Genomic DNA, 13,191 nt, shown 5'->3' on the forward strand with positions numbered 1-13,191 from the left:
AAGACTATGTTTTAATAGATAGTACAAGTCATTCCCATTTTATAGTTGTTCGGCCCATGGGACATTTATATTTATATTTTTGTTTAATTATCAGCCTGGCGCATGGGCCACTTATATTAATTACTTTAACCATCAGCCAATATTATGATTACTTGAATATATTTATTTATTCATACAATTTTAATCAAAAAATAAGTAAATCAAATAGGAACACGCACAGAGATAGAAAAAAATCCATAACACAAGCAAAAAAAGATTGAATTTCAATGAAACAATGGCAGTAGTGTATCTCTTTCTCACGTTAAGTATCACTCAAAAATAATAATAATAACACCAAACTTTTCAACTGTAGCAAAAGAATATTATATCCAGAGACTGCTTAGATGATTTTGCTGAAATCCTCAAGTTCAGCAAGAGGATTCCGTCTTGGTCCTGTACCTGTACAGAACTCTCTTCTTCTTCTTGCTAGAGACATTGTCAACGGTGAGAACAATCTTACCAGACTCACTGTTCTTGAAACTGTTCCTGACCGGACCTTCATTAGAACCGATCTTCTTCACCTTTTGGACAATTATGGTGTAAGCTCCTTCATCTGCTGGCACAAACTCTTCCTTGTAATTCACTTCCCATCCCAAAACAGCAACGTCCCAAACCAATGTTCCTTCAGTCTATGAAACAAAAAAAAAAAAGAACCCCAAAAGCATTAGTAGACCGATCTCTTACAACTCCTGACAAAAGAAAGAGGTTTGGTTTGTGGAATTCTTACCTCAGTAGCTGGGATCTCGATGGTTTCAGATGATCCAGGCTTCACAACAACTTCAGAAACAGCTTCGTTGGAGAATTCATTATCATCATCTCTTTTGAATCCACCGTACTGAACAGGGATCTCCTCTGCTGGAATGTACCTTCATCAAGCCACAATGCAGCATATGATGTTATGATAAAGATTAGAGACATTCAAAGAATATTAGGAGGGGTGGTTATTAGTATTGGGTGCTTACTTGAGAAGAGTATCTGTGGCATTAGCTGGACGAGTCACAACAAACTTGCTCTTGGTTCGTTGTGTTAAGAATGGAGACAGGAAAGTGCTGACGGCGTAGAACCATAAGGGAACGTTGATGAATACCTGTAGAACACACAAAACAATTACAGAAGTCAGGAAACTGAATCAATGAGACAGTGAATGATGATGATGAATGAACTCACGTTTTTGGAAACAAGCTCCGGGTAGTTGTCCTGCAAAGCTACTATGGCGTTCTTGATTGCAACCCATAGCTCTGTCTTGGAAAGTCCAGGGCAGTTTTTGAGGTCATGGATCTGGAGAAGAGAAGTAACACCACCTGGTTTCAGATCGAGCTTCTGGATTCCCTTCTCCATCAGCTGAAACCTCCATCTCAACAGATTCTCTCTGCTTTGCTCTGATCCAAATGTCGTCTGGTAGACATTGTAACAAACCGGGCGTGATTCACGGTCCAGACCGTTCATATAAGCTGCAGAGGCAAGATCCTCGCCAAAGTCTTCCCCAAGGACCGAATCAATCTTCTGTTCCTTTCTCCATTTGAGAGTTTTCTTGAGCATCTCAAAGGCATCATTGACTTTGAAGTCTCTCGCTCTCAGGAACTTCAAGAGGATTACATCGGTGCCTTCAGCTCCTTTGCTTGGAAGCAGTGGCACTCCCCATAGCTCGATATCGTTATCCACAATCTCCTCTTCTTCCTCTTGCTCCACAGTGGCTTCTTTGGTAACAACAGCCTCCTCGGTTTTCTTCTCTTCTTCTGCAATCTCAGCCTCTTTGGTGTCGACAACATCAGCCTCAGTCTTTACTTCTTCTTCTTTGGGGCTTTCCTTTTGAACAACATCCTCAATTGTCTCAGCTTTGGCTTCCTCGGTCACAACAGCATCAGTCTTTGCTTCTTCTTTGGGGCTTTCCTCAGCTTTGGCTTCTTCTGTAACAACAGCCTTGTCCTCTTCAGCCTTCTTCTTCTCAACCACCTTCACAGGAGTCTCTTTCTTCTTCTTAAAGAGCGTGTTCTCAACAATTGCTTCTTCAAGCTTTGTCTTCAGATCACTCAAAGCCTTCTTCTCAGAATCCTTCAAATCAGAGAAGAAATCACTCTCCTCTTTAAAAGAAGAACTCTTCTCCACAACCTTAGCCTCGCTCCCATCAACTTCTTCCTCCACAACAGCTTTCACTGTTGTCTCCTCCACAGGAGCAACAGCAGAGGCAATAACTACCTCAGACTCCACCTGCTTCTCCTCAACCTTAACTTCTGCAGTCATATCTATCTTTCGCCTGTAACCAACATTCAAACAATCTTAACTCCTAATTCTTGTACTAAAATAGGAAACTAATTCACTAGTTGAGATCTCAAATCAAAGCGTGATTCTTAGTAAACCCTAATCAAGGAATCGAACAATCACTATATGAGCAAATCAAATCAAGAATATAAGAGACGCAAAGAGGATTACCACTTACCTTTAAATAAGAAGTTGAGACGAATCTTCAGAATCTCTAAACTCGACTTGGTCTTCTTCCTCTGGTTCTAGGTAGGGTTTTGAGTTGAGAAGAGAGAGGAGGAGAGGATTGAGCTTTTATGAAGAGAAGAAAGAACCCTAGTATTGGGCTGGGCCCCACCGACTCTTACCAACGGTCACATGATTGGGTCCACCTGTACAAAAGGAATACAAGACGAATCGTAGCCGTTGGATCGAACCTTCAATCTCTCGCATCCATCCAATGATCCAAATTTGCCAGCCTGGCAACTTGAAACAAAAGTTTACACAGAGATATCCGGTGGGGTCCTACGCTCGCTTCGCATGTTCCAACGGTCGTCTCTGCTGACCTTTTCACCCAACGAAGAGACGACACGTGGACTAATCGACAGAGTATGTTCGGCGCAACGGACGGATATTCAACCGAAGTCGCTTCTTTTTTTCTGTTTAATACTAGTACTAGTTTTACGGTTTGGAGTTAGGCCAATTTTCTAAATCAAAGCATATAATTAGAAAGTACCATATGCATAAATGGTATCCAAGAATCTCTTCATTGTGAGTTGTAACGGTTCTTTTGTTTTCCCACCTCTAATATTTTTAAAACTGAATCCTTACAATAGTGATCTATTTACAAAAGTATATGATAAACTAATCAGGCTTGAAAATACGTCTTATCTATTGGTAAGTAGATATTCTCTTTAGGCTGTTGACACCCAATGTGCCAACAATGCAAATAAAAGAGTTCATTATTAAATATGTATATATGTAAATCAAATTGTTTTTTTCTAACTACTATCTATGTGTATGAAAATCAAATTGTTTCTCGAATTACCAGCTAGGTCATTGGATTTAATCTATACTTTTTAATTGTTGCTAAGAAAATTAAAGTGTACATTTATGAAATAATCGATCTTTAGTAAAGAATTACCAACATGGTGTTTAGCAAAATCAAAGTCAAGTAAGAATTATGAAGTGTGGCAAAGAAAGTAATTGGTTCTTGTTGTATTAGACAGAGATTAATATTTGAATATTTACATTTTTGGTCAGAGAATATTTACATTAAAGACAGAGATTAATAATTAGAAGATTCTTGTTATTTATTGGACAGAGATTAATATTTGAATATATATACATTTTTTGGTGAAAGAATATTTACATTAAAGACAGATATTAATAATTAGAAGATGACAATAAGTTTGGTCAAGTATATCTTTGACCCGGAAAATATATATTCGGATCTCATCTAATATTAATGACCTTCCAATGATTATAAGATGACATTTATAGTGCACCGCCGCAACTAATTAGTAGAAATGATTGAAGCAAATTGGCAAAAAGAGTTGCATAATTGTGAACACAGAAGTTGTTAGAAGTCAATTGTTACAGCTAATTCATCCCGCGAAATCAGCCGCAGCAAAAGGAGACAGACAAGAGACAGAGAGAAACAGAACAAACTACACAAAGAGACAGAGCACAAAAGATCACCAGATCAAGCTGTACAAAAACCAAATCTATAGTCACGTTTTTTTTTTGGCATCAGACCCACCAGACAGAACAAGGAAACCATCCCCACATTACACACACATAGACAGTCTGTTAATTGTTACAAAAGGTAAGTAAGAATCTCACAAAAGATCTTTTGCCTCACCAAAAGGAATAAAAAAATTAGCAGACAAATGTTATCGATACGTCTACGTCCCAATGTGTTAAGCTGTCCGTCAACTCACCAAACTAGCTCATGGCCGTCTGTTTGATCTCCTCACAGGCTTCTCAGGTGTTATAGGAGAGAGTCTGAGAATAAACCAGTTAACCTTTCATTACTGAACCAAGTTCCTCTGAGTTATCAATATCTATGAGTGGACCTCTTTAATCTAAACTCTTGACTACTTCAGAACAACTTCAGCAAGTTTCTAATGACAAAACAGATCATAACAATACCGTCCTAAGTTCTTGGGGATCTTTTGCAGTACATTAACTTGGATTATTAGCAAAAAAAGGGAGAAGTTGAAGACTTCATGTACCTGTCGTAACACAAGTACGCATCACCAATTTGTCCTGCAACCTTGTTTCGAACTTTCCAGACACAAATCTGAAACATACAACAAGTTAGTAACCTTGGGACATATCAAGCCACTGTATTGTCGTTCTGAGCAATCAATTCAATGTTCAGCCAAATTAAGCCTCAAATTCACTAATCTAAGATTGAACAGCTTCTTCTTCTTCTTCTTCTTAAAACGTTGAGAATCCCTCAAATGGGACCACTATAGAGCAGCAATTAAATCAACTGCATGCAACTATCTATCGGAATAGAGAACTCAAGCATTCAACACATACCTGAAGTTTTGGACACGGGTGTCGAGGCTAAAACCGGACGAAATCTTTTATAAACGGAAGATAGATAGCTGCTGCCTTTGACTACCACAAGAACGAAGAAGACAAAAGCCGAGGAACTGGTTCGAGCCCATGAGCACTGACATTTTCCGCAGGTGGGTTTGAGGAAGACGAAGCAGAAAACTCATCTCCAAACTATCAGATTCGATCCTTCATAGTGCTTCTTTAGGGTTTAAGACTTGTAGTTGTCTCTTGGGGAGGAAGAAGACGAAACAAAAAAGATTTTGATTTCGCTCTCTTTTTAGATAAACGAGCTTCTTGTCAAAAAAGGCCCATTATATGTAATTCAGGTATTTAGGCCCAAATGTTTTTGGTAGGTTAAGAGACAAAGTCGAACAACTAGCTCTTCAGGAAAGGCGACTTTGGTTTTGGGCCTGGACCATTTGAATTTAAGGGGTTTGTTTAGTGGGTTACAAACACGCGGGGGGAAGCCGAAAACGAAAAGAAATCTAAAAACCAAATTTGAAGATAAATATAAATTTACCAAGATTTCAATCCGGTAAAAACCCAAACAACTAAAACCGAACCGAATAGAAAGTGTTTTTGATTTGATAATATCATTTAAAACGAATGGATATTATTTTAAGAAAAAACTATAGTATATGGATATGGTTCGATATATATTATAAACTAAATAAATCAACTAATTAAAATATAGTAATATAGTTATGTATAAATTATATAATATATTATTTTACTGATATTATTTTAATGGGTTACAAACAGGGGGGGGGGGGGGGGAGGTGAAGCCGGAAAAGAAAAGAAATCTAAAAACCAAATTTGAAGATAAATATAAATTTACCAAGATCTCAATCCGGTAAAACCCAAACAACTAAAACCGAACCAAATAGAAAGTGGTTTTGATTTGATAATACCATATAAAACGAATGCATATTATTTTAAGAAAAAACCATAGTATATGGATATGGTTCGATATATATTCTAAACTGAATAAATCAACTAATTAAAATATAGTAATATAGTTATGTATAAATTATATAATATATTATTTTATTGATATTATTTTAATGGGTTACAAACAGGGGGGGGGGGGTGAAGCCGGAAAAGAAAAGAAATCTAAAAACCAAATTTGAAGATAAATATAAATTTACCAAGATCTCAATCCGGTAAAAACCCAAACAACTAAAACCGAACCGAATAGAAAGTGGTTTTGATTTGATAATACCATATAAAACGAATGGATATTATTTTAAGAAAAAACCATAGTATATGGATATGGTTCGATATATATTCTAAACTGAATAAATCAACTAATTAAAATATAGTAATATAGTTATGTATAAATTATATAATATATTATTTTATTGATATTATTTTAATGAGTTACAAACAGGGGGGGGGGGGGGGGTGAAGCCGGAAAAGAAAAGAAATCTAAAAACCAAATTTGAAGATAAATATAAATTTACCAAGATCTCAATCCGGTAAAAACCCAAACAACTAAAACCGAACCGAATAGAAAGTGGTTTTGATTTGATAATACCATATAAAACGAATGGATATTATTTTAAGAAAAAACCATAGTATATGGATATGGTTCGATATATATTCTAAACTGAATAAATCAACTAATTAAAATATAGTAATATAGTTATGTATAAATTATATAATATATTATTTCACTGATATTATTTTAATATTTAGGATGTTAATTTGATTATTTTGTTTTACGTTAAAAGCTTTCATTGACAAACATTGGTGCTAAAATTTAATTTATTTAATAATATTATGATATTATTAACCTTTTCTTTTTCTTTTACTAAAACTATCATAATAATTTTTAATAGTTAAATAAAACATAAAACATTATCTTAAAAATTTAGAGTACTAAAAATATCTTTTTTGTTTAATAAATCTTATGGTAATCATATAAAATAAAATTGACAAAATATTATAAAAGATAAATATAGTTATGGTTTTTGGTATAAAACCAAATAAACCAAAAATCAATAGTATATAAACCGAACCAAACCAAAATATATATGATTTTAATATGGTAGTCAATTCTTTATAAATCGAAATACCAAAACACTGAACCGAAACTGGACTGAAATCCGAATAAAACAGTCCTAGTTATATACAAATAAAAATAAAATTATATACGTTGACTACCGTTGATGGCGGGGAGCGGAAACCTTTCCCTTTCTAGTTGTGAATTCCGTATTTTTGAAAAAAAATGCTTCAGTCAAAATAAGCTAAATTTGCCAGTGGAACTCACCAAAACTGAGGCACTTTATACGGTAAATTATAACAGGCAGCAGTCACAAAGGATTTACGGTCTCGTGGGATTGATTGTGACATACTGTGTAGTATATGTGGTGCGGAGGAAGAATCAATTAATCATGTTGCTTTAGAGACATGGACCCTGCCTAAGATTCCTTCCCATCATGGAATTTTTCCATCGGACTTGGTATTTTCAAACATGATTATTTATTTTGGAGACTCCCGAAAAATTATGTTATGGTATATATGGAAAAATAGGAATGACAAGATTCACAGAAGAAAGATGAAAATCCACAAGAGCTGTTATGCATAGCGAAAGTTAAAGGGAATTGTGGTCTGAGGCTCAAATTATGGATAAAAAAGAACGAAATAGGATTTTACCGAAACTTGAGTGGCAACCATTGGATCATACCAAAGTTTGCTATGTTGATGGCGCTTAGAGGGAAAAAAATCTGTTTACAGGCCAGGGATGGTTCTGCAAAACCATAGGCTCAGACGATAAGATGATGGAAGCGATGAATATCTAGAGAAGCTTATCAATTTTAAATGCATAATGTGAAGCTTTGATTTGAGCTATCAAGTGCATGAAGATCCTTCAGTTTTCTGAGGTATTTTTTTCAATAGACTGTTTTCAATTTGTGCAGATGGTGTCGACACCTGAATAATGGCCATCCTTTTCTAATCATATGGAGGAATTTCAATGTATTAAGATTTTATTCCCTAACTTTAAGATCATGCATATACCAAGTGCACAACATACAATGGAGGACAAATTTGCAAGTGGTGCTAGAAGTTCATATTCTGCTATCTTATGTGTCGAGTATGAATCTCCGGTTTATTTATCTGAATTGCTAGGTTAATTTTCTTATTTTAGCCACGGTTGTCAAAAAAAATCAGTTTAACTTATTTATTATATGATACTTCACCTCAACCTAGATCATTTTAATTATAAAATGAATACATCAGATCATAAATTAATATAAATAGATAAATTATCAAAATGAAAAAAAAATGACTCAAAATGAAAAAAAAAACAAAAATGTATTTCAAAATTAATTTATGTGAACTTTAATTATAACTAGATCTCGATCCGCGCAACCGCACGGGTTTTTGTTTTCATTTATTTTTATATAAATATTTTGTTTTCAATTCTAAATTGGTATATATTATAATATATATGTGTCTATCAATTTTAAAAATATAATAAGTTTAAAGGTATTTTTTTCATTGAATAAATTGTTTCAAAATTTCACATGTAATTGTATCTTTTTCTATATATATATTTTCTGATATTTTATTATTAAAATCGTAACTATATATATAAAGATTAGTAAAATATTATTTTATTGTCATATTCAAATATGTTGTAACATTTCACAAATTTAGATTTTTTAAAAAATATTGAACTTTTCGCTTCATAGATTTATATTATCGAGTAAATAATTATACATTTCGTTTTTGTTTAATTTTTAAAATAAACTATATATATTAAATTTTGTTTTCATTTTTTTAAGGTAGTAAATATTAATCATTGTTAGATAATATAATTTTTGATATTTAATTTTTTTTTATAATTTTAAAAGTTAACATCGACAAATATTTAAATATTTAACATATGGAAATATAGTATTACAAAATTAAATTATATTTATTTAATTTATATTATCTGTAAATCCAATGGATCATCTATTATTTAAATCCAATTATTGATAGTCCAATAAAAATTTCTGGTAGACCCAAAATTTAAATGATAAGATTAGAGATTAAATGTAACATGAATTTTTAGGAATATATCCATTACGTCCATTTTTAAAAAAATCACACATGAATCAAGGTTGTGACTTCTGTTTTAGTCTAAACTGTACATCTAGACTAAACTATTTGGGTATACTAATGATTAAGAGTATTTAATATATTTATAATTATAGCATATAAATATAACTAGATTTTGACCCGCGCTTTTTAAGAATATTGTTTGATATGAATTATTATTTTGGCTTTGATGTTTTGAAGTATATTATTAAGTTATAAAGTGTTATTATATCAAAAAAGTAAAAGAATTTTAGTTTAAAATTATATAATTTATCAAATCGTTTATTTTAGATTTTATATGTGTATTATTATGTTACAACGTCATCGTTGCATTTTGTGTGTATTTTGTAAAAGTTATATTTGTTGAGTTGATGAGACAAAAAATTTACTTGGCCGATTTTGGGCTAATCTAATAGTATATATATTGTAGAATTTTTAATAGTTTTAGCAGTGTTTTCATACCCGAACCAAACCTACAGTCTCAGAAGTAAATCAGGTGATTCATATAAATCTGGTCTGAATTTTGTTACAACCTTATATATAAAAATCTGATAAAAGTCGGTAAAACGTAAAAACTATCATTAACCCGCTATCCAATATTGGTTGACCCGATAAAATCCCATATAAATTGGATGATATTTTTTCAAAACTCAATTCAAACTTTTGAATCAAGCTTTGAAGCACGGGGTTAATACTTTTTCAAAAGAGAAAAATCTTGTTTAACTTAAGTATTCCAAACATAGTGAAGAGTTTATATCAATCTCAATGTGTTTAGTATATAATATATGATTGAATAACCCGCAGAAACCTGCAAGCTTGAAACTCAAATAATATAAATATTAATTTTGGACCTAATTATATTTGTAAATTTATTTTGTTATTTACATTGAATTACAGAAGTGGACTTGTATTTGAGCATATTTTATACTAAACATTATTTGTTGCCCAAAAAAAAATACTAATCATTATTTTGGATTTTAGTAATTGTGCTTCATAAGTAAAAATCAAGTCAACTTATTTTTTTATACAAAAAAGAGAGAATATGGAGCAATATTTTCTAAACTATTTGTATTTTTTAATTTTCCATAATATAGTTTAAGTGGTTGTATCTGAATTATAGTAAAAACTCAATTAAATAAGTTGGCCACGAGGATAATTTTTAACTAACTTCATATGCATTTTTCAAATTTGTTCAGTACTTATATGTTAATATCGTTTTTTTATGAACTGAAAATAATATAATATACTACTAAGTTTGATCGGTTCTATAGTAAAACATGATTTTGTGAGAATTATTTATCATACTTCATTAACTCTTTTTTTATTAAAATACATGTATTACTTACCAGACTATTTTAATTCAAATGGCATGTATTATTTAATGGTGATATGCACCATACCATTCGTTTTATATATATATGAATTTATGAATTAAAATAAACATTATATAATATATATGGTCACATACATAATAGATTAGTCTATAGACCCACGAGTTTATATATTATTGCATCAAAAAAATGTTGGTTAGTAAATCGTATATGGGATATCAATAACTAAATGGAGAAATTTATAATCAAGGGATGAGATTTATTGAAGGTAATATAGTAGTTACCATAAATATAGGAGTGGAACACTTATATTAGGAGAAATTTAAGTAGGAACATGAAATTATTAACTCTTAGGAAATAGTCCAAACAATCTTGTATAAGTAGACTTTTAAAGACTGCTTCCCTTTTAATAGAATAGATATTTACACATTTAAGGAAATCTTTTGTTTGTGAGTTAGTTCTCGAATCACTAAGGCTTTGACTATATGTCAACTATAGTGATAATATATCAGCAATATAGATTTTACTCTAAGTTCAGCTACTCTAGAAACCAATCAGGTGAAAAAAAATATAATCAATTTTTAATATGTTTACTCTGGTTACTGTTTAATCAATTAACGCTGAGATGTGATCTTTACTCTTTTGTATTATTATTTGTTTACTCCATAACTTTTTTCTCTCAAGTACTCTAATTTATTTACTCCCACCACTCTATTATTTACCAATCACAACTTAAAATATGTCTGGAAACATAATTTAGATTCATAACATCTGTACTTAAATGTGTTTTTAATTAAAATTTGAACTGAATGAGGACATACACTAATTGCTTGTTTTGACACTCCCATCTACATATATTTAAAAAGGGTTAACTTTTTGTATCATGAATGAAATTCAAGAATATATTAATATTTTTGACATAATTAACTTACTAATATTTAGTACTCATTTCAACCGGTGATATCCTTACTCATATAATCAAATATATTTTCATACTAAATTAAAGAGTTTCTTAAGTAGCCGGTGAAAGAGAAAGAGAATAAATGACATCATTTGTTGCAGATATAGACAAGAATGAAACACCACTATTTACTATCACTTCAGTTAATATCATCCACGTCATACACTTATTTACCGCACAATTTTTAATATGTTTACTCTGGTTACTGTTTAATCAATTAACGCTGAGATGTGACCTTTACTTTTTTCTATTATTATTTGTTTACTCCATAACTTTTTCTCTCAAGTACTCTAGTTTATTTACTCTCACCACTCTATTATTTACCAATCACAACTTAAAATATGTCTGGAAACATAATTTAGATTCATAACATCTGTACTTAAAAGTGTTTTTAATTAAAATTTGAACTGAATCAGGACATACACTAGTTGCTTGTTTTGACACTCCCATCTACATATATTTAAAAAGGGTTAACTTTTTGTATCATGAATGAAATTTAAGAATATATTAACATTTTTGACATAATTAACTTACTAATATTTAGTACTCATTTCAACCGGTGATATCCTTACTCATATAATCAAATATATTTCCATACTAAATTAAAGAGTTTCTTAAGTAGCCGGTGAAAGAGAAAGAGAATAAATGACATCATTTGTTGCAGATATGAACAAGAATGAAACACCACTATTTACTATCACCTCAGTTAATATCATCCACGTCAGACACTTATTTACCGCATATATATGCGTTAGGTAGAAATATGGATGCTTAAAACTTGATGGTGCCATCTCAGATAAAGAATGGTATGAATTCGTGATATCTGAGACTAGAGTGATTGTGCCTCAAATAACGTAGAATGCAAGCGCATGGTTTGGAAGTTTTTGAGTGTTTTATTCCATATCGACGAAGTAGTATAGGACTTCAACTCCACCCCAACTCCTAAATACTAAATCATGTCTGAACCCCCTTTAATTATTAAATTCTAATCATTGAACTCTAAACTCGAATATAAATTATAATATATACTACAATATTAAATAAAATCAAAATCTGAAAATATATAATATAAAATATATAATATTTAGTTTTTCATGTATAAGAGATAGTATGAACCCTCTATAAATAGCATATAAAATATAGAAATTTTCCATTACATTAGTTGAACATCAAATGTAAAATAGTATGAGAAGAATTAAGTTTTTGTTGATGAAAAAAAACGTCCACAAACTAGACTCCTAATTTGTGTCCAACATTCAAACAAAATAAATTTCATATTACAAGAAATCATACAAAATAGAAGAAAAGAGAATTGTCAAATTTGAAGACATGATATATTGTGCCATTTAAAAAAATTGAAGCCTATATCTGAAACAGTATAGTGACCATACATAAATAGTTGCATGAAATAACACATACTATACTACTCTATAACTTTCTTTCACAGAATATAGTATAGTCGACGAGTTCATCTTCTTCACCACTTCCTCTTTTTCAGATATGGTGATACAAACATTCACTGACCCACAGTAATTATCTTTCACCACTATAGTGTCTACGAGCCATCTTCTCTCTTTTTTCTGACATGGCAACAAATTTACCGGTCTGCTTACGTTATTCTTCACCATTAGATCTACATAACATCCCAGGTGAACGATGATGCGATAATTCCAACCTGTCTTGCAAGATTCAAAAACGAAAACCAAAGTATGAAAACATAAATATAGTCGCAGAAATCCGTAATCTAAGAAGAGGAGAAAAAAATAGTAAACAGTGGTATCGGTTTTTTAAAGTGTATTTTAGAATATAAGATAGAAAATATATTGAATATCATAGTAAACTTTCTAGTTATATAATAAATTATAAATGTTTTGGTTGCCATACAGTACAATTTCCCTATATATAACCACATACGATATCAAACATTTCTGAAAAAATATATGAGTAATGGGTCGACCCCGA

The 13,191-nt window shown here is 31.5% G+C and overlaps 1 protein-coding gene across 1 annotated transcript; it reads right to left on the reverse strand.

The window, feature by feature from the left end:
* Positions 1–219: 219 nt before the first annotated feature.
* Positions 220–2,688, reverse strand: LOC103868387 (patellin-4). Its single transcript, XM_009146494.3, has 5 exons — positions 2,477–2,688; positions 1,207–2,293; positions 1,002–1,126; positions 767–905; positions 220–668 (listed from the first exon to the last, which is right to left on the reverse strand). The coding sequence occupies exons 2-5, from the start codon at positions 2,278–2,280 to the stop codon at positions 408–410; spliced, it is 1,599 nt and encodes a 532-aa protein (XP_009144742.1). The 5' UTR covers positions 2,281–2,293; positions 2,477–2,688; the 3' UTR covers positions 220–407.
* Between the last annotated feature and the right edge of the window lie 10,503 nt (positions 2,689–13,191).

Source organism: Brassica rapa, chromosome A07 (assembly GCF_000309985.2).
Source record: "Brassica rapa cultivar Chiifu-401-42 chromosome A07, CAAS_Brap_v3.01, whole genome shotgun sequence".
In the NCBI taxonomy this organism is placed as follows: domain Eukaryota; kingdom Viridiplantae; phylum Streptophyta; class Magnoliopsida; order Brassicales; family Brassicaceae; genus Brassica; species Brassica rapa.